At 50.4% G+C, this 27,927-nt stretch overlaps 1 protein-coding gene across 1 annotated transcript in view; it reads left to right on the top strand.

Annotated features, from left to right (window-relative positions):
• The window catches only part of PLXNA4 (plexin A4), a gene marked incomplete in the record, with an annotated part of 626,278 nt that overhangs the window by 427,578 nt on the left and 170,773 nt on the right, over positions 1–27,927 (top strand). Inside the window, 1 exon segment of the mRNA XM_034764290.1 lies at positions 17,299–17,422. Coding sequence (XP_034620181.1) covers positions 17,299–17,422 — 124 coding nt within the window.

The raw sequence follows: 27,927 nt of genomic DNA on the forward strand, positions 1-27,927 counted from the left end.
ACGTGTTCAGCCGGCCCTGACACTTGACTGAAGCTCCAACACTGCCCGGTTCGGCTCGGTTTGTGTTCTCGAGCCCTCTCAGAAGGCGGCGACTGTCACGCAGCGGGAAAAGGGAAAATGGGGTCTTTCTGTCACGCCGAAGAGGGCCAGCTGAGGGGTGGGTTTCCTTGTCCCCAGCCCTCCCCTTCTCCCCACTCATTCCCCGGGCGGGCAAACTGTTTCCAATTTTTCATGAGACAAAAGGCTCCGAATTTCCAGGGATTTGCATGTGAAGTGTTTCCATTCATCTCTGGCCTTAATGAACCATAGAGCCCTCCCTCCCCCCTGAGGCACCCCTGGCCCTTCGTCATCAGGAGCCTGTCTAGTGTGGGTCAGTGCCATTGCTGGGCCATCTCAGAACCAAGAGTGCTTGTTCTGGACTTCCCAGGGCCCCTAATGGGCTGGGGGTGAGAGTCACTGGGCTGCCACTCCCTTTACCCACATCCCATGGGCAAGCTGAGCAGTGACAAGACAATCCGCAGCCCCAGAAAGGGGGAGGGGACAGGCCCCCCGGGAGCAGGGGTGTTCGTTATTAAATGTTTGAATTTGTAGGGCGGGAGGAGGGAGAGCAAATCCCTTGCATGCATGCCCCTGAGGCCTGGAGGGAACGTTTATTAAATCACTCTGATCCAGGGAGGGGCCCACCTGGGGACAGAGATAACAGGACAGAGACTGCGCTGAGGTTCTGCAGCATGAGCCGGGCGAGTTATCAGGGCAGCAATTCGGCTTCTATTACCATGCATTAGAATAGATTAGCAACCAGAGCAATTATCATCTTCACTCTGTTTGGCTAAGTGACAGGGTCGGGGGCAGGCCCGAGATAGGCAGGTGAAGGAGCCAGCCTCTGCCGTCTTGGACCGCTTCCAGGGGCAGCAAGACCACTGGCCTCTTGCCTCCTGCCCCCAGGGCTCTCCCAGTAACCCCACGGGCCACGAGTGCAAGGATCCTAGGAGTTAGAGATGGAAAAGGCCTATTACTGTAGGTCGGGGTAGTCAATTATTTTTTGTCAAGATCCAAATTTCTTGGTCAAGGTCTAGTCAAGGTCCAGACTCCAGAGACAATAACAATAACGATAATAAGTAAATAAAAAGATTTTGGGATCCGTTCAAAAGAGTCTGGTGGTCTGGATTTGGCCTGCGGGTTGCCTATTGACTACCCCAGTTGTAGATCATTTAGCCATCCCGTGTAGACCAGCTCCCTTTGGCATTTTCTCCAGGCTAGTTTTAAATGTCCCAAGTGATGGGCTACTAGAGAGGAAGGAGGATTTGTGGGTAAAGCAGTGGACGGGGACTCATGAGATCAGTTCCCAGTTTTGCCACAAACTCCTTGTGTGACCTTGGCCAAGTCACGTAGCCGCTCTGTGCCTGGGTTCCCCATCTCTAACATGGGGGTAATAACTCCTCCTTGTCAATTTAGCTGGTAAGCCCTTCGGGGTGGTGTCTCTGTAGCACATGGTGCCTTGATCTCAGCGGGTGTTGCTGTGGCATCCGTGATGACATTCCCTGCTCTAAAGGATGTCACCTTTCAGATGCATCCTTTGCTGAGTTTCATCCCTCCTCCCCCAGTTGTGTCCCCCTCTCTCTTTGGGGTGTTTACAGCCTTTACACCCTGCAATGACAGCACCCGGGGTTGATATTTTGGGGCGGTTTAACCTCTTTCAGCCTGAAGTGGGTAGGCCTGGTGTGTTCTCTAGCAGGAATGGGAAGCAAACCAGCCGCCCGCCCCGGCCCGTTCTGAAGCAAGGGAATGGCAAAGGGGGTGGAAAGAATCAAGATTCACCACATTAGCACAGAAAGTTTAAGGTCAATTATATCTACGTCTCGACATTTCTGGTGTTCCTATCCTTAGGACCCTGGGGGAGACTGGAAATGTCAAAACATTGCAGGAGCTGACCTTAAACTTTACGTGCTAGTGCAGTTTTGTCTCCTTATCCCTTTTCTCGACTCCAGCCAGAAAATTGCCAGGATCCTGTAGAAGGAAAAGCAAATTTCAGCTTCCTCCCTCCTGCCCCAGCCTCACTATCTTCCCAGCCTAGGAGAGGAGGGTGATCTCAGGAGAGATGAGGCTGGCTTTCTGCAGTGCCTGTATGAGACAATACACAAGTACTCCTGTTCTTTTTGTATGAGACCAGTTTGTGGGCCCGGTACCTGCTTATTTGTTCCATATCTGGCACTTGGCATCTTGAAGCAAAATCCATCCCCGAAAGCAGTTCATCTTGTCACGCTCCATCTCGCACGATGGACAGACTAACAGGGGGAGATGGGGCTTGAGCCCAACCCCCCATGCAAACCACTCTGAACACCAAGGAATTTCTGATCCCGACGTCTTGCAGCCCCATCTCTAGGCTCAGGCGTCTTGCAGCCCCATCTCTAGGCTCCCTTTTGCTGGCTGAATATGCCACGATCCTGATGGCACTTGGCTTCCATAGAGCTCCCTCTGCTGGCCAGTTCTTGAACAGCATTTCTGAGCTGAGTGGGATTCTGGATTTCAGAGGGCTGAGGCCAAATCAAGCCGCATTCCTCTTCAGCTTCAGGGCAAGGGCTGTTTACAGAGCTAGGAGAGAGGGGTCTGGGGGGATGTCACTGTGTAAGGCTTGATCCATGGGAAATGACTCAGGAACCTACTCAGCAAAGCTGTTCGGTAACAGCTGAGAGTAGTAGGGGTCCACTCGGGCCCTGCTCCTGCCACGCTGTGAGTGCTGCAGCGTGAGAAGCGCGGTGCCTCCTCTGCACGCTCACTCCACAGTGCAGCGAGGTGGTGACGGCCGGCAGGAGCGGGGCATGTAGCTGCCGCGCTGACCCCACGGGCAGAAGGAGGCCATCGGAGGTGACCTGACGCAAGCCCAAGGGGGCTGGGTTGTTTTCTGACCTGACCTGAACCCGACATTTGTAGTTGGGTCCTGTCGAGTTGCAGAGCTCTAGAGAGTGCGTAGGCAAACCTGGCACACCAATCCGCTCAGATAAGCCAGTGCCCAGCCACGGGTAAGGATTGTATTGTCCCTGACTCCGTCCTCGGGAGCCTTCACTCATTTCACTCAGCATGAGGCTCCATCCCACAATGACATCCCATCAGTGGCTAGGACATGGGGCCGGGACTCAAGACACCAGAAGGGGGGGGTCTAGTCCCTGCTCTGCCACTGACTCGCTGTATGACCGCAGGCCAGTCACTTAACTTCTTGGTGTCTCAGTTCGCCCCTGTGAGGTGTGGGGATGATGATACTGATCTGCCTTTGTCAGGTTCTTTGGGTGAAAACACTAAAGAAAAGGATTAGAATCAGTGCTTATGAGGAAACTGGGGCCGGGATCTGTGTAAGGAACTGGTCTCCATCTGCAATTTGGTGTCATTTCGGGTCTTGGAGGATCTCTTTGCAAGTTCCCATTCGGGCCCGTACTGTCCCCGAACGCATTAGGGTCAGTGGCAGGCTGTCGTATCGCTGCACATTTCCGTAAGTGTCAGCCTGGAGACCCTGCATCAGCATCTCTAGTGAAACCATAATCTTTCCCGCTCCCACTAGCTCTTCCACACTGCGTGACCTGACCCATGGGTTATCTGGGAACTCGGGGGGAAAGCGGCAGATGCCAGTGCTGTACGAGTGCAGGGGCTTTGAGACACAGAGCTTCCCTGCGCTGTTCAATTTGGGAAGAACTATCCCATTCTCCTCTTGGGGCTGGTGGGGGAGCCAGACCTGAGTGTACTGATCCCCTGGACTCCAGGGCTGCCCATCCAGTCCTGAATCAGGAGGGGGAGAATCCTGTCATTTGGACCCTTTGCCGCCCACCTGCAAATGCACCATACTGCTCCCTTTGCTCTGGCCAGGGCTGTTGAAATCACAACTTTTCTCCTGGGGCGAAAGGATGGAGATCCCCTGGATCCTGTTTCTCTCTCGCTCTTCGGGATGGAGACAATCCTGTTTCATAGAATCACAGAATCATAGAATATCTGGGTTTGTTTAGTTTGGAAAAGAGAAGACTGAGAGGGGACATGATAGCAGTTTTCAGGTATCTAAAAGGGTGTCATAAGGAGGAGGGAGAAAACTTGTTCACCTTAGCTTCTAAGGATAGAACCAGAAACAATGGGTTTAAACTGCAGCAAGGGAGGTCTAGGTTGGACATTAGGAAAAAGTTCCTAACTGTCAGGGTGGTTAAACACTGGAACAAATTGCCTAGGGAGGTTGTGGAATCTCCGTCTCTGGAGATATTTAAGAGTAGGTTAGATAAATGTCTATCAGGGATGGTCTAGACAGTATTTGGTCCTGCCATGCGGGCAGGGGACTGGACTCGATGACCTCTCGAGGTCCCTTCCAGTCCTATAATCTATGAATCTATGAATCTATGAATCAGGGTTGGAAGGGACCTCAGGAGGTCATCTAGTCCAACCCCCTGCTCAAAGCAGGACCAATACCCAACTAAATCATCCCAGCCAGAGCTTTGTCAAGCCTGACCTTAAAAACCTCTAAGGGTACATCTACACTACAGGGGGGAGTCGATTTAAGATACGCAAATTCAGCTACGTGAATAGCGTAGCTGAATTCGACGTATCGCAGCCGACTTACCCCGTTGTGAGGACAGCGGCAAAATCGACTTCTGCGGCTTTCTGTCGGCGGCGCTTACTACCACCTGCGCTGGTGGAGTAAGAGCGCCGATTCGGGGAACGATTGTCGCGTCCCGTTGGGACGCGATAAATCGATCCCCGAGAGGTCGATTTCTACCTGCCGATTCAGGCGGGTAGTATAGACCTAGCCTAAGAAAGGAGATTCCATCACCTCCCTAAATGACCCATTCCAGTGCTTCACCACCCTCCTAGTGAAAAAGTTTTTCCTAATATCCAACCTAAACCTCCCCCATTGCAACTTGAGACCATTACTCCTTGTTCTGTCTCCTGCTACCACTGGGAACAGTCTAGATCCATCCTCTTTGGAATCCCCCTTCAGGTAGTTGAAAGCAGCTGTCAAATCCCCCCTCATTCTTCTCTTCTGCAGACTAAACAATCCCAGTTCCCTCAGCCTCTCCTCATCAGTCATGTACTCCAGCCCCCTAATCATTTTTGTTGCCCTCCGCTGGACTCTTTCCAATTTTTCCACATGCTTCTTGTAGTGTGGGGCCCAAAACTGGACACAGTACTCCAGATGAGGCCTCACCAATGTCGAATAAAGGGAAATTATCACGTCCCTCGATCTGCTGACAATGCCCCTACTTATACAGTCCAAAATGCCATTGGCCTTCTTGGCAACAAGGGTACACTGTTGACTCATATCCAGTTTCTCGTCCACTGTAACCCCTAGGACCTTTTCTGCAGAACTGCTGACTAGCCATTCGGTCCCTAGTCTGTAGCAGTGCATGGGATTCTTCCGTCCTAAGTGCAGGACTCTGCACTTGTCCTTGTTGAACCTCATCAGATTTCTTTTGGCCCAATCCTCTAATTTGTCTAGGTCCCTCTGTATGCTATCCCTACCCTCCAGGGTAGCTACCACTCCTCCCAGTTTAGTGTCATTTGCAAACTTGCTGAGGGTGCAGTCCACACCATCCTCTAGATCATTAATGAAGATATTGAATAAAACCAGCCCCACTCCGCTTGATATCGGCTGCCAGCTAGACATGGAGCCATTAATCACTACCCGTTGAGCCCGACGATCTAGCCAGCTTTCTATCCACCTTATAGTCCATTCATCCAGCCCATACTTCTATAACTTGCTGGCAAGAATATTGTGGGAGACCGTATCAAAAGCTTTGCTAAAGTCAAGGAATAACACGTCCACTGCTTTCCCCTCATCCACAGAGCCAGTTATCTCGTCGTTTCGGGGTCACAGGGAGCGCGAGCTCTTGGATTCAAGACCTAGGTAAAGTTTCCCTGAAATACTTAGTCCAGCCCCAATTCTCCCTTCTCTGGGGAATTTTCCTGGACTGTCTCCCACAACTGAATAGCACAAGAACGTTTTGTGTCTCAGAGCCCCTGCTCTGGTACAACACTGTCACCTGCAGCTTCTCCAGAGGCCCCAGCTAACATGTAGGTCAGGTTTCGCAGAGGGGGAGTTTGGGGTTTCCCTGCAGCTTATGGGGGTTTGCACTGTTTCTGCACACAGCCATCTGGCCTCTGGCAGGGTGCCGTGTTGCCCGTGCCACATGTGAGCAGAGAGCCCATGACGCTGGATCATCACGCCAACACTATGGAATCTCACGGGCGTGTGTCAATCTGCCACTGACCCTAATGTGTCTGGGAGTCAACAGTGAGGGAAAGGGAAGAAAGGCCAGGCTTGAGAGCAATGGTAATTTGGGTGCATTGACATTAGCGATGGGCCCACGCCCAAACCCCAGATCTGTGGACTTTGAGGTGCTGGGGATCTGGATTCAAATTTTCACCTTGGTCCCTCTGTAATGGATGCCTGGCCAGGATTGTTTCAGAGCATGGAGTGCCATCCCATACTCCCATCTCAGCTGTCCTGCCTCCACAGGGATAGGCTGGGGCAGAGCCGGCCCTGCTACTAAGGGTCCTGATCCTATGTGCGACATGGCTGCTCTGCTCCACAGCGATCCCGGCTCCCTTGCACCTCGCTCTTCCCCGCCATTGGCCCAAGCGCACCAGGTTTCCCCAGTCATTGGCTGCTGCAGACTTTCTCCCTTCACTCTGCTCCAGCAGAAGTCCAGGCTCCACTACTGGGATCCCCTATCTTTACCCTCCTTGTCCTCTTCGTCCTCCAGGAGATGCCCAGTTCCCCCTTTCCCTCTTCAGATCCTACTTTCCCTTCACCATATCCTCTTCTTCTCCCCAATTAGTCTCCACTCAGTCCTATCCTCCCTTCTCTCCAGGTCCCATCCTCCCCTCCCACAAGAGACCCCCCTCTCACCATATCCCTGCCTGCCCCCCAAGATCCCACCTATGTGATCCTGTCCTCCCCTCCCATCTCTCCACATGCCCTCTTCCCCTCACTCAAGAGATCCCCAGATGCCATTTTCTCTTCCCTGTTGTCCCATTCCTTCTTGGGGTGGGCGTGTGGGAAGTGGGGAGAAAGATCCAGACTGGTGAAGAGCTGTGTTAGATTGAGCCCGAGAGAGAGAAAGAGAGATGACTCCAAGGTGCAGTAAGTGAGTGTGACTGACACGGGGTGGAGGGCAGGGGCCAGGATCGAGCGCAAGGATGATGGGATGAGAGAAGAGGGAGTGAGCTGATAATAGTCCACCTTAATTGATTAGTCTCATTAGAGTTGGTATTAGGGTGACCAGATCACGCAGGTGAAATATTGGGATGCGGGGGGTGGAGGGCGGAGCAAAAAAAAAAAAAAAAAGCCGGCGGCGGAGCTCCACACCCCGGCCCCCCCCCAACAGCTTGCCTCCGCTCTGTCTCCACCTCCTCCCTCCCTCCAGTGCTTGCGCCGCCATACAGCTGATCAGCGCAAGCCTGGGGGGGGGGGGGGAAGGAATGCGGCGTGCTTGGGGAAGAGGCGGGGCCAGGGCGGGGATTTGAGGAGGGATCCAATGGGGCACTGAGGGGGTGGGGTTGGAGGCGGGTCCAGGGAGGGGATTTGGGGAGGGATCCAATGAGGGAATGAAGGGGCGGAGTCAGGGCGGGAGGGGGCAGGGGGGCGCGAGCCTGTGAGCGGAGGCAAAATATTGGGACAATTCGTGTCCCAACCGAAGGTAGGTCGGGACGCGGACAAATAAGCAAATGTCTCTGGCATGGATAAGCAGAGCCCACTTCCTCCCCACAGCTCCCCCTCCCCTCCCTGGCCTGGGAACGCAGTGCTACCTGCCCCACAGCTCCCCCTCCCCTCCCTGGCCTGAGTAGCCAGAACGTCCCCTCCTCTGTGGCCAGGGCAATGAGAACTCCCCCCTGCCCTTTCAGGACATGTTCACTACTAAAACGGACATCCCCAGACTGGGCACCGTGGGAACCCTGACCTTGCCAGCTTTAGTCCCCACCGGCTCTAAGCTGGAGGGAGGCAGTTGTGGGCTGGGAGCGGAGTGGGTTCAGACAGCTTGTGACCCACGATTATAATAATAATAATTATTATTATTATTAAAATGGGTGATTCAGGGTGCTGGGTATTACTGGTATTACGGTAGCACCTAGAGGCTCTGGCTGAGATCAGGGCCCCATTGTGCTGGGGGCTGCACAGACAGAGTGACAGACCCTGCCCCAAAGAGCTTGCAGTATAAACAGACAAGACAGTGACAGAGTGAGAGAAGGGAAGTATTACTATTCCTGTTCTACACGTGGGGAATGGCGAAACTTAGGGTACGTCTACACTGCAAGAAAATCCAGCAGCACCGAGTCTCAACTGACTCAGGCTTATGGAGCTTGCAGTGCAGAGCTAAAAATACCAGTGTAGATGATACCATTGAGGTGAGAGACTGGGGTCTAGACCCACCCCCCGTTGGCAGGTTTCAGAGACCCAGGCCCCTGACCAAGGAGGAATGTCTACACTCCTAGCATGAGGAGTGTTGCCAACTGTCTAATCGCAGAAACCCAAACATGCGTGCCCCACCCCGTCTCTGAGGCCCTGCCCCCGTTCACTCCATCCCCCCCTTCATCGCTCGCTCTCCCCCACCCTCACTCACTTTCACCGGGCTGGGGCAGGTGGTGGGGGTGCGGGAGAGGGTGAGAGCTCTGGGCTGGGGGAGCCGCACGGAGCCAGGGCAGGTAGGGAGCCTGCCTTAGCCACACTGCGCCGCCGACCATTCTTTGAGTGGCCTATTAAGATCTTCCAGATTGGTTTCAGTAGCCACTGGGAGATCAATTCTGGGAGACTCCTGGCCAATCCGGGGGGGTTGGCAACCCTAATGCATGGGTGAGCCCCACGAGCCCAAGTCAGTTAACCCGTGCTCTGAGACTTGCTGCAATGGGTTTTTTCTGCAGCACAGACATAGGTCAAACTGTGAACCTTTTGCTAACGTTGAATACACCCTTACTCCACTACTCATTGAATTCACCACTCACTGAGAGTAAGGGTCTCACAACCTGGGCCAGAGAGATCATGTGACTTGCCCAAAGTCCCAAATGGTGTCTCAGGAAGAGCTGGGAAGTGAACCCTGATCTCCTGATCTCCCAGTGCAGTGCCTTCACCTCATCCTTGGTTTCAGGAGCACTGGGTTCTGTTCCTGCCTCTGCCACAGACTTGCTGTGTGACCTTGTACAAGTCATTTCCTCTCTCTGTGCCTCCATTTCCCATCTGTAACAATGGGAATAATATCAACCTGGCAGGGGTGTCGTGTGACGATTAATTAGCTCTGAACAAAGCCCTTTGAGATCCGTGGACCAGATGCTGTACAAGTGCAAAGTATAAATTTCATATTATTAAAATAATCGATCAATGGGTAGAGCCCAGAGGGTTGGAGTTAACACCATTTGTTCTTCATGGAAGCGGGTGAGGAAATGGGATTCCGTATTAAGAAATCTGATTCCACCCAGCTCTGGGCTGGGATCAGATTCCTTAATCTTTGTACTGATCAGTTAAACAGAGCCAGGACATGTTTGTTTGTTAAATGTGCAGCCGATACTGAAGTAGCAGGAGTGGTTAAAGCACAGAGGGAAGCGGCTCTTTTACACCATAATCTTATGAGAATGGGCTCAAGGGTGGAATAGGACATGTTATATGTCTTAAGTGTAATGCGATGCCATTGGGTAGAAGCAATGCCCAAGCTAATTACAGTGTGAACAGCACTGAATTAGATTATACAACAGTGGGAAAGGATCCCCGTGTATTGACAGACCTGATATTTTAGAGTTACTGATGTTTTATTACAGGGAAACAGAATTGTTGGTAGCACAGGTTATTTTCCTGGATACGCAGTAATAAAGAAGGCATCAGATGCACTGGGTAAGGGAATACAGCAGTCAAGGCAACATTATGAGGTTCAGGGGCTATGCAGGGTCTTATCAGAGAAGTCATATCAGTGGTTGGTTTTTAATCTATTCAGTCCACTTGTTTCAAATAGCTCAGCTGTTTAGACAGGCGGTAATTCTTTCATGTGACTCACATTTTGATAGTGGACATATATTTCAACAACCCTTAACATATGTGTAGCTGGTAGTGATGCCTATAGTTAAGGTTGGCTGACAGTTCCCATTATAAGACCCTGTTTTCAGTTGTTTATAACTTTGCCAAACTTAAATAATTTTGGCTGAAATTTTCCATGCCGGGTCTTGCCTCGGGCTGATTCTTTTATTTCAGTCTTTTTAAATTTCAGCTAAAACGGTTCGGCCATTTCTGAGAATGAGATTAGGGGGAAATGCTTTAGCACCTCTCTGCTTTGACCCAGGCACTTGAAACTTGGCATGGGGTTTGCCTTTTGTCAGGGCTGTGCCTTTTGCTGCCCCATGAAGATCCACCCAAATTTGGACACGTTACAAGGCTTAACAAAAAAAAAAACTTGATTGCACATTCTCAGTAGAGACTTGTTAGAGTTTGGCCCCTAAATTTGCTGAAGATTCCATCTGCACTGGGCATGCTCCAGCCCAGGGATTCAGGGTGTGAGCAGGACTTTCTCTGCAATTGTTCCTTCCACCAGCCAGATTTGTCTATGGTGTCGACATATACCGAGAGCAAAGAGGCAGTCTCTCCTGTTCTCTCAATGCTCCCTCTGCTGGCACCCAGGAAGGGAGGAGGAGCAGAAGGAGAAAGCTGCCTGAGTGGAATGCAGCGGAATGAGAGAATAGGAAGAGTAAAGCAGGAATCAAGGAGTGGATGGGGACAGGAGTGAGGCTACAGGGCCGGAGCCAAGGTGGGGCAGATAGGAGCTGCAGCAGAATTGTCTATAACTACTAAAGCACATTCCTCTCCAGAACCTGGAACTGAACCCAGGAGTCCGAGTCTCACCATTCCTCTGCCGTCAGTAAAGAGCTGTGAAATTTTCTGGCAAACGTTGTGTCTCATCTTCCTCTAGTGGCCTGTCCACGTAAGGGGAACCTGCAACTGCTATCAGTTCCTTTGTTAGCTCCTGTGGTAGAGGTCTGTGCTGTTGATCTAATGGGCTGAACCCTGCTGGTGACCCAAGCTGGGGATCGCTATGGCTCCACTGGATATAATTTCTGTTTGGTCACATTGTTGCATTGTTTTTAAATTAGGAAATTACATTTTAAAAGCAAATAAATAAAATGTTAAGGCTGCAGAATCCAGCACTCACGTGTTAAGAAATGGTAAAATTAAGACTGTGTGGGGAAAAGTAGTACGTGACCACGCAATGAAAGGCTGTATCATAATGCATGTGCACGGGGGGGCGGAGGGGTGCAAATTAAGGGTGCAGAGGGAACCCAATTGTGGCATCTCCTAACTCTTGAGTGCTTGACTTTGCAACCTTGACATTATATTAACATAGTTCATTGTCTGGAATAATTATTTATATTACAGCAGCACTTGAGATCCCAGCAGAGATCAGAGCCTTGTTGTACAAACATTTACTGAGAGCCAGTCCTTGTCCTGAAAGGCTTACAGTCTAAATAGACATGACTGGCATAGGGTGGAACAGGAGACAAAGGGGAGGGTCACACAGCAGGTGAGTGGCAGAGCTGGGAATAGCTCCTGGGTTTCATAGAATCATAGAATATCAGGGTTGGAAGGGACCTCAAGAGGTCATCTAGTCCAACCCCCTGCTCAAAGCAGGACCAATTCCCAACTAAATCATCCCAGCCACGGCTTTGTCAAGCCGGGCCTTAAAAACCTCCAAGGAAGGAGACTCCACCACCTCCATAGGTAACGCATTCCAGTGCTTCACCACCCTCCTAGTGAAATAGTGTTTCCTAATATCCAACCTGGACCTCCCCCACTGCAACTTGAGACCATTGCTCCTTGTTCTGTCATCTGCCACCACTGAGAACAGCCGAGCTCCATCCTCTTTGGAACCCCCCTTCAGGTAGTTGAAGGCTGCTATCAAATCCCCCTCATTCTTCTCTTCTGGAGACTAAACAATCCCAGTTCCCTCAGCCTCTCCTCATAAGTCATGTGCTCCAGACCCCTAATCATTTTTGTTGCCCTCTGCTGGACTCTTTCCAATTTTTCCACATCCTTCTTGTAGTGTGGGGCCCAAAACTGGACACAGTATTCCAGATGAGGCCTCACCAATGTCGAATAAAGGGGAACGATCACGTTCCTCAATCTGCTGGCAATGCCCCTACTTATACAGCCCAAAATGCCGTTAGCCTTCTTGGCAACAAGAGCACACTGTTGACTCATATCTAGCTTCTCGTCCACTGTGACCCCTAGGTCCTTTTCTGCAGAACTGCTACCTAGCCATCGGTCCCTAGTCTGTATCCTGAGTCCCAGTTCAATGCCCTAGACCAGTGGTCCCCAAACTGTGGGACACGCCCTCTAGGGGGTGCAGAGGAATGTTTGGGGGGGGTTCACAGTGGTGCCTGGACCAGCGCCCACAGGGGGTGGGGAGGGAGCAACAGCGCCACCCAGCCCTGCTCTGTCCCCACTCCCAGCCGCAGATCCATTTGGCCCCTTGCTCTGCTCCCAACCCAGCTCCACCCCCAGCTCCACCCCCAGCTCCAGCTCCACTCCGCCCCCAGCCCAGCTCCACCCCCAGCCCGGTTCCAACCCCAGCTGCAGCTCCACTCCTCCCCCTGCTCTGTCTGCCCCCATCCCAGCTCTGCCCTCATTCCCTCTCTGCTCCCAGACCAACCTTGGCTCTAGCCCCAGCTCCTCATCCCCAGCTCTGCCTTCATCCCAAGCTCCGCTGCTGAGCCAACCGTGCAGTAATGGGGGGACGAGGGGACGGACAGATTCTATTACTGATAAGGGGGGGGCGCGAGAGGAAAAGTTTGGGCACCACTGCCCTGGACCACGCTGTCTCACCAGTTCCCCTTGGAAGTCTCTTACGTGGGGTCATGCTGCTCAGTGGGAGGAAAGGTGCAGTCTGACTGAGAGCTGAAACACATTTTTGGCTACAGTCACCAGAATTCTGATCAGGGCCCAGATCCCCAAAGGTATTTAGGTACCTTGCTCCTACTGAAATCAACAGGAGCTCGGCATCTAGATACCTTTGAGGATCAGGGCCTACGTGTCTGACTGACTTCAGCAAAGCAGGGCATGTCATTAGTCCTGTAATGAGAGGATTTGGCCATGAGGTGTGTATATCCCTCAAATAACTCTTGCATCAGTTTTTTGACATCAGGCCAGTAGCCTTTCATTCTGGGCTTCCTGCCTTCCCTGGCCCCACATCGCCCATTGCCCCCACTGGCACCCTGCGCTCCCGACCCCACCCATCCCCCCATTGCCCTGGCCCCCGTTGCCTCCCTGGGCTCCTGACCCAGCCCTCCATCGCCCCGGCCTCCGCTGCTTCTCCCGGCCCCCATTGCCTACCTGGGCTCCCCACCCAGCCTCACCCATCCCCCCAGCCTCTGCTACTTCTCCCGGCCTCTCACCCATCTGCCTCGCCAGGCTCCTCACCCACCTCCCCTTGCCCCTGTTTCCTCCTGCCTTCCCAGGCTCCCCTCCCCCATTGCCCCTAGGCCCTGCTGGCCTCCCCCCACACCCAATTGCCTCAAGCTCCCTTCTGCGGCCTTGCACCCTATGCCCGCCACGCTCCTTGCCTCTTGATCATGGTGCCACCACTAACCACAGCGCCCTGGGCAGCTGCCCACGTTACCCACCCGTAAGGCCGGCCCTGCTGGGCTATTCCCAGTCTCCTCATGTCACTTTTCCTCCAGTGTTTTGTGTCCATTTTCTGCTGTAAGAGTGGCGTGCAGAAATCTCTCATCCTCATTTCCCACTGGCATTCCCTCGGAGAGGGCTGACTTGTGGTATTCAGAGCAGTTAGCATTCTATCCTTCCAGCCCTCTGGAGACCCAGCATTTAAAATTCCCCATCCAGCTTGCAGCAGCAGTAAAGAAGACTAATGAGACATTGGCTCCTAGCAAGAAGGGGGTATATTATACGAGCGCAAAGATAGTGTGCCGCTGTCACGTTCCCGATCTGCTAACTCAGGCTGCAAATCTCATGAGAATAGCTGAGATCTCCAGTTCCTACACTTTCAGCCCAACCCAGGAAGTGAGAAACTTTCCCCCAGTCAGCGGTTTAGGCTTTGGATGATGATTCTTGTCTCATCCAGGCTCGGCGACAGGAAAGAAGCCCAGAGGCCAAAGTTTGGATGCCCACCTAGGCTGCCCCAAATCTCAGACATGCTCAGGGGGTTTGGACCCATCTCTAGTTCATACCTGGCAGCTGCATTCTGCTGTATAATATTCTGATTATTTAATTGAGATAATTGGTCATGCAGCAGCACCAAGAGAGCTCATTCAAAGACCAGAGCCCCATTATGCTAGGCGCTGTACATGCACCTAATAAGAAACCATCCCTGCTCCAAAGAGTGAGGCGTCTTCGTACAGATACTTCTCAGTCCCTCCCCTTGCACACAAGTTTGGAAGTAGGTGAACAATTTAACACCCACACTTAATCTTCTGAGCAGATTTGAATGGAAGCAATATTGCTGCTAATAATACAATCCATTGAAACAACCTTTGCAAATTCATACCATTAGCTTAATGGCAAAAGGTAATTGGCATGCAGTTGGAGCTGTCCTGTTATATTAACCCTGTGGGTTTCTCGGCAGACATCTTCCTCTCGCTGAATGTGACGGGCAACAGGCATGGAGCCTGTATTTTTCATGCTGGTTGAAAAAAGATTTGGTTGGAAATCGTCTCAAGCCTAGCCATTCATATTCTAGTCCCATGTTCACGGGGCCCTCCCGAGATGATCCGAGACAATATAAAACAACACAGATAATATTAGCACCCCTGGAACACTTTATACTTTCAAAGTAGTGTCCGATCCTTACTCCATCCTCACAGCCTCTGGGAGGGAGAGAGGTGAATATTATTAGCCCCATTTTATGGATGGGGAAACTGAGACCCAAATGTGTTAGAGCAAACATTTTCCAAAGTGGCTGTTGATTTGGGGTGCGTAATTGGGACACTTAAGGCTGGCTTTCCCCAGTGCATTCACAGCTGCCATTGAGTTTGACTAGAATCGTGGCTGTTTAGCATCTCTGAGAATCTCTGAGCCTCAAAATCAGTGGCCACTTATGAAAACTGCGTCCTCAGTGAATTGCCTCCGGACACCTAGTGAGCGAGGGAAAGTTGGGAATCCCTTATGTCCTTTTTTGGGAAGGGACTTACCAGGTTAAAAGATGGGAAACAAAGAGTAGGAATAAACAGTCAGGTATCAGAGTGGAGAGACATAAATAGCAGAGTCCCCCAAGGATCTGTATTGGGACCGACGCTGTTCAACATATTCATAAATGGTCTGGAAAAAGGGGCAATCAGTGAGGTGATAAAGTTTTCAGACTATACAAAATTACTCAAGAGAGTTAAATCCAAAGCTGACTGCGAAAATTTACAAAGGGATCTCACAAAACTGGGTGACTGGGCAACAAAATGGCAGATGAAATTCAATGTTGATAAGTGAAAAGTAATGCATAATCCCAAATATCCGTACAAAATGATGGGGTCTAAATTAGCTGTTGCCACTCAGAAAAGAGCTCTTGGAGTCACTGTGGAGAGTTCTCTGAAAATATCTGCTCAATGTGCAGCAGCAGTCAAAAAAAAAGCAAATAGAATGTAAGGAACCATTAGGAAAGATATAGATAATAAGAGAGAAAATATAATACCTCTATATAAATCCACGGTACACCCACACCTTGACTACTGCATGCAGTTCTGGTCACCCCGTCTCAAAAAAGATACAGTAGTTTTGGAAAAAGTACAGAGAAGGGCAACAAAAATGATTAGGGATATGGAACAGCTTCCATATGAGGAGAGATTAAAAATACTGGGACTGATCAGTTTAGATAGAAGATGATTGGGGGGGCGGGTATGATAGAGGTCTATAGAATGATGACTGGTGTGGAGACAGTGAATAGGGAAGTGTTATTTACCCCTTCACACAACAACAGGGAGTCACCCAATGAAATGAATAGGCAGTAGGTTTAAAACAAACAAAAAGAAGTATTTCATCACACAACGCACAGTCAACCTGTGGAACTCGTTGCCAGCATATGTTGTGAAGGCCAAAAGTATAACTGGGTTAAAAAAAGAATTAGAGAAGTTGATGGAGGACAGGTCCATCAATGGCTATTAGCCAAGGTGGTCAGGGATGCAACCCCATGCTCTAAGTGTCCCTAAACCTCTGACTGCCAGAAGCTGGGACTGGACGATGGGATGGATCACTCGATACATTTCCGTTTGGTTAATTCCGTCTGAATCATCTGGCATTGGCCACTGTTGGAAGACAGGATATTGGGCTAGATGAACCATTGGTCTGACCCAGTATGGCCGTTCTTATGTTCCTCTTGGAGGATTCTTTATTCCATGGTGAGGGAAGTACCCTAGGATTTCCAACTCCCAGATGATTTCTCCTGCCTGCAGCAACCTCTTGTTCCCAAGCGCTACCTAGGTGCAGTGACCTGAGCAAAGGGAATGCACCTTGCATGCAAGGTGACTGCTGCAGCCACTGGTACCCCATATTCTGTCCAGTCCTGATCTGGTGTCCCATAGCCTAGCTGGTAAAGGGGCATGTGATCTTTAACCGCTTGGTCACCCGGCTGTTTTTGACCCAAAGCTGTTACCCTCCGAAGGCTACCAGGGGCCAGTGGAACTGAGGTGGAGGATTCAGTCCAATGGACAGGTATCCACACCCAAAAGTCACCAACAGAAGAGGTACTAATGGACAGAGAGGCTAATAATGAAATGTGCCATGCAGACTGGGCAGCCCTCTCTCTGCCAGAGATCGGGGCTGAGGGAGGTAGGGTTACATAGTGAGGGAAGCTTGCACTGCTCTGTCCATAAGTAGAGGACCAGTCTCCAGAGCTGTCCATCCTTTTCCTAGGGCTGGGCTTGGATCCTCTCTACACACCTCCTGCAACACAGCATTGTGTAGCCTCACTTTGTGGCTACGTCATCCTTCAGAACAGGTGCTACATTCTGAAGGCACCAGATGCTTTTAGCCCAAGGCTCAGATAACCTCCCAGTGAAGTGCACTGCACGTGCAGTGATTCTACCCACTTAAAACTCCCCCTGTAGTTTTGATTGGATATGGGCTGCACTTCCTAGACGAAATGGCTGCTGTGCACTGCTAAATGCCAGCCCCGCAGAATCAGTCAGATGATCCTGTGAGGCTGTGGTGAAGGGGGGATGGCACTGACCCCCTTCTCCTTTGGCCGGTGGCAGCCCCCGGGGCACAGATTCTCTTCTTGTGTCCCATGGCAATCACTTGCCGTGCCACGCGGCTTTGTTGTTAATCTCTGGCTCTGTGTGTTCCCTTTTCCTCAGGTGCACCCGGAAGGAACGGTGCGAGCGCTCCAGCGAGCCTCGGAGATTTGCCTCGGAGATGAAGCAGTGTGTCCGGCTCACCGTGCATCCCAACAACATCTCCGTCTCCCAGTACAACGTGCTGGTAAGCAGGAGTGACCCTCATCTCCACAGTGTCTCCTCCTTCCAGGGAAGCCTAAAGAGGTCTCACCCTCATTGCCAGTATTATGTCCCTGGTTACCCGTAACCTTTCATTGACACACTCAGGCTCAGTGGGAAGCACTAGCAGCTTTATTGGATATACTTGGTCTGGCTGGATGTCTACATAGAACTCACTGTCTCCCTGGGTGCTCCCTGACATACACTGGGGTCTCACCCAGGGAGGAGGCTCTCCACTTTGATTGTTCCCAATTAGGAACATGGAGGGGGTCTTTCTCATTCAAGTGTTTGCACATGTGCATTCCACTCATGGTGTGTGCATGCCCCGTGCACAGTCATCAGAAATGTTTCTCTCCGTGGTACCCAACGGGGCGGCTTGAGCACCCTCTGTTGCTGCGTGCTGCTGTGTGCCAATATAAAGGGCCCAGCCACCCCCAAAACCTCTCAGTTCCTTCTAGCTGCCTGTGGCAGTCATTGGAATTGCTTGGCTTACCTTAGCAGGTGCTTTCAGTGTGTTCATTGTAAATTAATTGCAGATAGGTTTCTAGATTCATAGCGTCTTAGTTAATACAGTGTACGTTTTCTGTTTTGGCCCGCAGGGGCTTTTTTCGTTAGTCAGTACCAAGGGGTCCCTCACTCACTGGGCTTCAAGCACTGCATCTCTTGCACGAGGCCAATGCCCGTGAGTGACCCACACTCAAGTTACTTGAAGTGTTTCGGGGAAGCTAGTATTCAGGATCATTGCCAAATCTGCAAAGTCCTTTCGCCTCAGACAAAGAAAGTCAGAGAAGCGTGGGAATAAGAGTAGAGTGCAGCAGAAACCCAAGCACTCCTCTTCTGTGGCACTGTTGACTCCGGCACCAAGGCAGGCATCATCGAGTCTGGGGCTTGAGGGAGCGCCGTCTACATCTGCGCAACTGCACCATCCCGAGACCATCTCAGTACCGGCCCCAATGGAGAGAGACATTCTGAGCCTTTCAGTGCTGGTATGTCTGGTGGTGCAGGAGACCGCTCCGCTCAGTACCCGCAGACAGAGGGGCACCAGCAACATTGGTGCAGCATTCAATGCTATGTCAGCATCAGTTGTCTCAAACTGCATGTCCATCGGTACCGCTGAAGGGGGAGTCTGAAATGTTGGCTGCACTGCGTCCTTCTTTGATGAGGCATCGGTCTCTGGCATTGTTGGGAGTGGCCTCTCCTTGGTCCTTTGAATCAGAGATTGGCTCCTGTTTCCCACTCTCGGAGCCACGCTTGCTACTCTCTGCCAAGGGACTACTACCCTGATAGGGAACCTTCGGTGAGAGTGCCGTCGAGTGGGTGGCCAGGGGTCACTGCCATCACCTGTCCAGTGGCTTTTTTGGAATCTGTGGGGAGGCCCGGAAGCATGAACTGGCTGTTATGGAGTCAAAGAGACGAAACCCTCCCCCTGCTGGCTCCACTTCCCCGAAAATCCATAAATGGGAGCGGCTATGTCCACAGTATGATGAGTCCAGCGATATTGCCGAATATTTCATCACCTTTGAGAGACTGTGCACCCTCCATGCCATCCCTGAAGATCAGAAGATGACCACATTGATAGCAAAATTGACTGGCAGAGCTCTGGACATATTCAATAAGATGCCTATTGATGATGCTTCAAACTATGGTAAATTTAAGGAACTGGTTTTGAAACAGTTTCAGGTTACACCTGAAACCTACAGGGTTAAATTCAGGAGCCTTAAGAGGGGATCTGGATTAAGTAATGTGGCTTATGCCAATGAAATGAGAGATTTGGTAGATAAATGGGTGCGGGGGAGAGGCATTACCAGCTTTGAAGGGATGTGTGATCTGGTTACTCAGGAACACTTCCTGAATATGTGCAGTGATGAGGTTAAACAGTATTTGTGGGACAAAAAGGTAAATGCAGTGGGTGAATTAGCTGAGTATGCTGACTCTTATGAACAGGCCCAAGCCGCGATCAAACATAAACCACTGGCAGAGGGGTATAAGGTTGGGGGAAAGCAGAATCACCGTTTTACTCCGGGGTCTGGGAAAAAGGAGCCTGGGCAGTCACCCCCCCATTCTCCTGTTACTCGTCCCAAATTTCCTACACAAGTCGGGGATCCCAGAAGGTGCTTTCACTGCAATTCCCCAGGGCACCTGAGGAGTAGCTGTCCCAAATTGAAGGAGAGTAAACCTCCCTTGTCCCATGTTAGCTCGGTTGCCTTCAGCCCTGAGGGCCCAGAGGGCACCCCCACCTCTTATCACACCAGCTTGGTGGACATGGGGCCTGGTGAAGCGGACAGGGAACACATCAAGGTCGTCAAGATTGATGGCATGGAGTGTCTGGGATGGAGGGATACGGCGGCTCAGTTCTCTCTGGTTCGACCGAGTGTGGTCCCAGACGCTAGTGTCCTGACTGGGCAGACGACCCACATTAAGGGGGTGGGGCCACAGAGGTTCCCTGTGCCCCTGGCTAAGGTTCATGTGGAATGGGAAGGTAGGGAAAGGGATTTACTGGTGGGGATGCTCGAGGACATCCCCGCGGACATGTTGCTGGGAAATGATTTTTTCAGCAGAACTAGGACTGTTAGTGTGGTAACTCGCAGCATGAAGAAAGGCTGTGAGGGGGAGGCTGTTCCGGCTGATGACTGTAGGTCTGATGCAGCTGAACAGCCAACCCCTCCTGCCCCAGGGAACATGGTAGTGGGTGACTCAGAGGGAGCCCCCAGGGATGGGGCGGGGACCTTGGAACCCATAGGGGAGTTGGGGGAAGGTCTCAGTGACAGGACAGTGCAGGGAGGCGGGGTACTTCCAAATATGGGAGAGACAGAGCCAGGCCTCTGTCTGGCTGAGGACAACAGGCTCCCAGGGGTGGGGGCAGGGGAGATGCAGTCAGTGCCCAGGGACGGGGACGCTATCTCAAGGGTTGTCTGTCAGGAATTTGCAGCTAGACAAAGGGCGGACCCCTCCCTTGAAAGTATAAGACAGTGTATCTCGGAGGGAACTCCAGGAAGGGAGGGGGGGGGAGAAGTTTTTTGAAGAAGACGGGAAACTGTACAGGCAGGCCCCTGTAGGTAAAAACCAGGGTCCCGGTCAACCCTATAAGCAGTTGGTTGTACCCAGCCAACACCGGGGGGAATTAGTGCTGGTAGCGCATGACAGTCCCTTTGCTGGTCACTTGGGGGTACAGAGGACATATGACAGGCTGAAGAGGAATTTCTACTGGCCAGGGATACAGAACGATGTGAGGGATTATTGTAGGACTTGTGCGGTGTGTCAGGAGAGGAAGAAGCCGGGGGGACCCCAGAAGGCTCCGCTGCGTCCCTTGCCCATCATCCAGGAGGCATTCCAAAGAGTGGCAATAGACATAGTGGGTCCTATGCCACGCCCCACTCGGAGAGGGAACAAGTATATCTTGGTGGTAGTAGACTTCGCCACTCGGTACCCTGAGGCAATTGCACTGTCTAACATAGAAGCCGAGACAGTGGCAAGAGCTCTGCTCACCATATTCAGCAGAGTGGGCTTCCCTAAGGAGATTTTGTCTGATCGGGGGGCAAACTTTATGTCGCAGTTGTTCAATGAGCTATGGAAGGTGTGTGGAGTGAAACAGCTTAAGACAGCCCCCTACCACCCCCAGGCCAATGGGCTGGTGGAAAGATTCAATGGGACCCTAAAATCCATGCTGGGGATGTATGCCAAAAAGAGGGGCCAAAGTTGGGATGAACTATTACCGTTCCTGCTGTATGCCTACAGGGAGGTACCCCAAGAGTCCACAGGCTTTTCCCCATTTGACCTTCTGTATGGGAGGAAAGTGAGAGGACCCCTCGATCTCATCAGGGATACCTGGGAAGGATGCAACACGGTAAGGGAGGAACCTGTAACTGAGTATGTCCAGAGGTTCAGGAGGGAGTTGAAAGACATGATGGAGATTGTACAAAACAACCTCCAGAGCAGTCAGGCCAAGCAAAAGGCGTGGTATGATAAAAATACTTGTAAACGCACTTTTGATGTAGGAGATTTGGTCATGGTACTCGGCCCTGCCAAAAGGTTCAAGATGCAAAACTCCTGGGAGGGGCCCTTTGAAGTGGTTGAAGTGGCGAATGAGGACACTTACAAAGTTAAAAAGCCCCTGGATGATGCGGTACCCCAGTTGGTACATGTAAACAGACTCAAGGCCTATCACAGCAGAGTGGCCGAGGTAAACATGATCTGTTGTGTCGAAGGGGAAACTGAGGCACACCCACTCACTGATCTGATGGCTGAAGTCCCTTGAAAGTATAGAAATCTGTAGTGAGCTGACACCACTCGAAAGGAGGGAAGCGTTGTCAACACTGCAGAAGTACAGTGAGGTGTTTTCCAACAAACCAGGGAGGACGCACTTGCTGTCCCATAGGATCCTCACGAAAGGGGCTCAACCTCCTCCTTCCAGGCCTTATAGGGCCACCGGCAAGGTGAAGGAGCAAATTCAGGCTGAGATACAAAGCATGTTGGACTTGGGGGTAATTAAGGATTCCGACAGTGCATGGGCTTCCCCTGTGGTCTTGGTCCCCAAAAGAGATGGCACCGTTAGATTTTGTGTAGACTATAGAAAACTCAATGCTGTCACTGTAACAGATGCATACCCCATGCCAAGAATTGATGACATGCTGGATGTGCTGAGCCAAGCCAAGTACCTTAGTACCTTTGATCTGACCAAGGGTTACTGGCAGATCCCTCTGGAGGGAGAGGCACAACAAAAATCAGCTTTTATCACGGACATAGGGCTCTATGAATTCACAGTGTTACCTTTTGGTCTGGTAAATGCGGGTGCCACCTTCCAGAGATTGGTCAACAGAGTGTTAAATGGCTTACAGCATTATGCTAGGGCGTATATAGATGACATTGCTGTATTCAGCAACACCTGGGGTGACCACAAAGAGCACCTGGAAGTCGTGCTATCAAAGCTCAAAGAGGCTGGGCTAACTGTGAAGCCCTCCAAGTGCAAGATAGGGGCAGCCAAAGTCCCTTATCTGGGGCACTGGGTAGGGGGGGGTAAAATATCCCCCGACCCTCTTAAGGTGGAAGCCATCGTGAAATGGCCTGTACCCCAGACTAAAAGGCAAGTCCAATCCTTCATAGGCTTGGCAAACTATTACAGGAGGTTTGTGGTGGGGTTCAGTGACGTTGTGTCCCCAATCACGGACTTATGTAAAAAGCATCAACCTAATAAGGTCATTTGGTCAGAGGCATGACAAAAAGGCTTCAACAAGGTGAAAGCACTCCTGTCTGCGAAGCCTGTGCTGGCCAGCCCTGACTTCGAAAAGCCTTTTGAGTTGTGCACTGACGCGTCAGACACAGGGTTGGGTGCTGTGCTGATGCAGACAGGGGAAGACAGTAAGAAGCATCCCATTGCCTTCCTGAGCAAAAAACTGTCCCCGGCCGAACAGAATTACTCTGTCATAGAGAAGGAATGCTATGCCATTGTGTGGGCCGTCAAACAATTGAGACCTTACCTTTTTAATAGGAGGTTCAGAATTCTAACTGACCATTCACCTTTAGTATGGCTCCACCGAACTAAGGGCACCAACTCCAAACTGCTACGCTGGAGCCTGGTCCTACAGGAGTTTGACATGGAGATTACTCATATTAAAGGAAAGGAGAACTGGGTAGCAGATGCCCTGTCCAGAAAAGAGGAACTTTAGGTATACTGCCTCCGCCATGGACAGTGTCCAAGTCTCTGGCAGTAAGTTCAGGGGGAGGGTGTGACAGCGTACCCCATAAGGCTTTATGGGGGGACGTTTATAAATGTATGTATGATATAACTGGCTGTATGCTTGCTTGATTTCTAAGTAAGCTCTGTGAGGCATTTGGTCAGCTTCTTTAGGAAGGAATTCACCAGGTTAAGTACCTGATCAGGAAACACTTGGGGAACAATGCATCTTGGAATGCTCCAATCCACATGAGAAGTCTTCCTGGAGACATGCAAGATGCCATGTGGACAATGGCGTCGGCCTGCAAAGACTGAGTCATGCAGGGGCATGTGACTTGCCCAGGTGACTCCAAAACTCCATCTTGGAGCTGGACTTTGCAGAGGAGGGAGGAGGGGGGTCTCCACCCACAAGAGAGAGTCTATTTAAACCCAGGGGAGACCCCTCCATTTTGTCTTCAGCTGGCTAAAGAAGGAGCCTCTCCACCTCCCCCAGGATACTTGAAGGAGACTGAAACAAAGGACAGTAACTGCAGGGGGTGTGAGTGATTGCTGGACCCTGGCTAAAAGGAGATTAGCCTGTAAAAGGGAGCACTCTGGAACTGGTGAGGAAGTTATCTGTATTCAGTTTGATTAGGCATAGATTCGCGCATTTTATTTTATTTTGCTTGGTGACTTACTTTGTTCTGTCTGTTACTACTTTGAACCACTTAAATCCTACTGTCTGTATTTAATAAAATCACCTTTTATTTAGTAATTTACTCAGAGTATGTATTAATACCTGGGGGAGCAAACAACTGTGCATATCTCTCTATCAGTGTTATAGAGGGCGAACAATTTATGAGTTTGCCCTGCATAAACTTTATGCAGGGCAAAACGGATTTATTTGGGTTTAGACCCCATTGGGAGTTGGGCATCTGAGTGCTAAAGACAAGCGCACTACTGCGAGCTGTTTTCAGGTAAACTTGCAGCTTTGGGACAAGTGATTCAGACCCTGGGTCTGCGTCTGGAGCCAGACAAGAGTGTCTGGCTCAGCAAGACAGGGTGCTGGAGTCCTGAGCTGGCAGGGAAAACAGACGCAGGGGTAGTCTTTGCACATCTGGTGGCAGCTCCCAAGGGGGTTTCTGTGATCCAACCCGTCACACATACTAAAGCGCTTTCATTACTAGTTCACTGTGCTGCCTTTCGGCCTGTCAGCAGCTCCTTGGATTTTCACAAAATGTGTGGCAGTGGCAGCTGCTTTCCTGAGGAGACTAAGAGTACAGAGTCTGTCCTTACCTGGATGACTGGCTAGTCAAGGTCTGGTCCAGGGATCACTTTCTCTCTAGTGTTCAACTCATCCAGTCCACCTTCAAAACTGTGGGTCTACTGATCAACTCAGACAAGTCTACTCTTCGTCCAGTTCAGAGGATAGAGTTTATAGGAGCAGTTCTGGACTCTACTCAAGCCAGAGCATTAAGATTCGAAACAATTTGCTATCTTGTGACCGTTTTCAAGGTTCACCCAATCACAGCATCTCGAAATGGCGTGAAGCACTTGGGGCATATGGTCTTATGCACATAGGGAGTCCAGCATGCCGGGTTGCACCTCAGGACTCTTCAGGTCTGGCTGGCCTCCATTTAATCACCAAGTTGACACCCTCTGAACACTGTACTCACTGTGCCCTTGCGGGTTCTCACTTTGCTAGATTGGTGGCCTGATTCACTCAATGTTTGTGTGGGCATTCCCTTTGTCCACCATCAGCCTTCGCAGACACTGGTGATGGACGCATCTGCCCTGGCGTTGGGGGGCTCACCTGGGCCCTCTCTGAACTCAAGGTTTGGGGTCCTCAAGGGATCTCTTTCTCTTCATATCAAAGTCAGGAAGCTAAGGGCTGTCTGCCTAGCCTGTCAGACCTTCCTACTGCGCATCAAGGGAAAAAGCCTGTTTGTTCTCCCAGACAACATGGCAGCCATGTTTTACCTCAACAGGCCAGGAGGAGCTCACTCTTCCCTGCTTTGCAGGAAGCAGTTCATCTATGGAACTTTTGCATTGCCAATTCAATCGACCTTGAGGCCTTCCAGGGTGCACAATGAGCTGGCGGACCGCCTAAGCAGATCATTTACGAGTCACCATGAGTAGTCTTCCCACCTGGATGTTGCCAGATGCATTTTTCAGCAGTGGGGGACTCCCCAGATAGACCTTTTGCAACCAAGGACAACAGGAAATGCCAATAATTTTTCTCCCTGCAAGGCCACAGTCCTGGTTCATCACAGACACTTTCCTGCTACCGTGGATGAAAAAGTTCTACTACGCTTTTCCCCCAATCCCACTCATACACAGAGTGCTAAGAATGATACTAAACTGTTCAAGATAGTTAAGACCAAAGCAGACTGAAGAACTTCAAAAAGATCTCACAAAACTAAGTGATTGGGCAACAAAATGGCAAATGAAATTTAATGTGGTTAAATGTGAAGTAATGCACATTGGAAAAAATAACCCCAACTATACATACAATATGATGGGGGCTAATTTAGCTACAACAAATCAGGAAAAAGATCTTGGAGTCATCATGGATAATTCTCTGAAGATGTCCACGCAGTGTGCAGAGGCAGTCAAAAAAGCAAGCAGGATGTTAGGAATCATTAAAAAGGGGATAGGGAATAAGATGGAGAATATATTATTGCCGTTATATAAATCAATGGTACGCCCACATCTTGAATATTGCGTACAGATGTGGTCTCCTCATCTCAAAAAAGATATACTGGCATTAGAAAAGGTTCAGAGAAGGGCAACTAAAATGATTAGGGGTTTGGAACGGGTCCCATATGAGGAGAGATTAAAGAGGCTAGGACTTTTCAGCTTGGAAAAGTGGAGACTAAGGGGGGATATGATAGAGGTATATAAAATTATGAGTGATGTGGAGAAAGAAGATAAGGAAAAGTTATTTACTTATTCACATAATACAAGAACTAGGGGTCACCAAATGAAACTAATAGGCAGCAGGTTTAAAACCAATAAAAGGAAGTTCTTCTTCACACAGCACATGGTCAACTTGTGGAACTCCTTACGTGAGGAGGTTGTGAAGCTAGGACAATAACAGCGTTTAAAAGAGAACTGGATAAATTCATGGAGGTTAAGTCCATTAATGGGTAAGGAATGGTGTCCCTAGACTCTGTTTGTCAGAGGGTGGAGATGGATGGCAGGAGAGAGATCACTTGATCATTACCTGTTAGGTTCACTCCCTCTGGGGCACCTGGCATTGTCCACTGTCGGTAGACAGGATACTGGGCTAGATGGACCTTTGGTCTGACCCAGTTCTTACGTTAATGATCAAGTGGACCAGGCCTGGATTATATTAATAGCCCCAGCATGGCCTTGACAGCACTAGTTTTCCACTTTACTGGATCTGTCAGTGGAGACTCCAATTTCGCTCCTGTTGCACCTGGACTTGATCTCCCAAGATCATGGTTGACTGCACCACCCTAAACCATGGGCCCTTCATTTAACGACCTGCAGGCTCCATGGCTAACTTCTAGAGAGGAGTCTTGCTCGGAGCAGGTTCACTATGTCTTGTTAAATAGTACAAAGCCTTCTAGCAGAGCTGCTTACATGTCAATATGGAGGCTGTTTGGTCTTGTCAGTCTGGAGCCTAGCCAATGCAGTCCTCTATCCAGCATATCCTGGACTATCTATTGCACCTAAAATAGCAAGCGTTGGTAATATCTTCTATCAAGGTCCACCTGGCAGCAATATCAGCTTTTCAGACTCATGTGGATAACTATTCTATATGCTCTAATGATATGACAATCAGATATGTGAAGGGCCCGGAAAGGTTGTACCCTCAAATAAAGGAACCTATCCCACCCTGGGACTTGAACCTAATTTTGAAGATCATGGGGTCACCATTTTAGCCTCTAACAACATGTTTCTTAGTGCACCTATCTCTGAACTGTGTGCTCTGATATTCAAACCGCCCTGTACAATCTTTTTTAAGGATTAAGTGTACTTGCACCCTCATCCAAGATTTCTCTTCAAAGTGGTATCTAATTTTCAAATTTTCAAAACCAGTCAATTTACTTACCAAAGCCACATGCCAATAGAGAGGAGCAGCATCAGCACACATGAGATGTCAGAAGGGTGCTGGCATTCTACATAGACATGACTAAACAGTTTTGTTTGTCAACTCAATTGTTCAAGGCCATAGCAGACAGAATGAAGGATTTCCTGGTCTCTTCACAAAGAATTCCATCTTGGATAACTTCCTGCATTTGTGTGGGATTCAGCAGGTATTTCCCTGCCAAGCAAAGTGATGGCACATCCCACAAGATTGCAAGCGGCCTCGGCGGCGTTCCTTGCACAAGTCCCTATCCAGGAGATCTGTAGAGTGGCCTTCACACCTTCACATCCCATTATGGCATTATTTGGTACTCCAGAGATGAGGCTACATTTTGATGAGTTTTACTCCAGTCTGTGTGCACATGAGCGCCTTTCCCTCCTCCTACTTTATGAGTCACGTCCAGTGGAATGCACATGACCAATCACTTAGAGAAGAAAAATGAGTAACTAATCTTACATAACTGTTGTTCTTGGAGATGTGTTTCACGTGTCCATTCCACCGCCGACCTTCCTACCCCTCTGCATCGGAGTTGTCCAGCAAGAAGGAACTGAGGGAGCTCAGGGACGGCTGGGCCTTTTACACCAGCATGCATGGGCACATGGCACCAGAGGGCACTCGAGCTTCCCCGACAGGTACCACTGAAATGTCCCATGACTCTGCGTGGGGTGACGCACACCACGAGTGGAATGGATTTATACAGCACATCTCAAAGAACAATAGTTAC

Source organism: Trachemys scripta, chromosome 1 (assembly GCF_013100865.1).
Source record: "Trachemys scripta elegans isolate TJP31775 chromosome 1, CAS_Tse_1.0, whole genome shotgun sequence".
Lineage (NCBI taxonomy): Eukaryota > Metazoa > Chordata > Testudines > Emydidae > Trachemys > Trachemys scripta.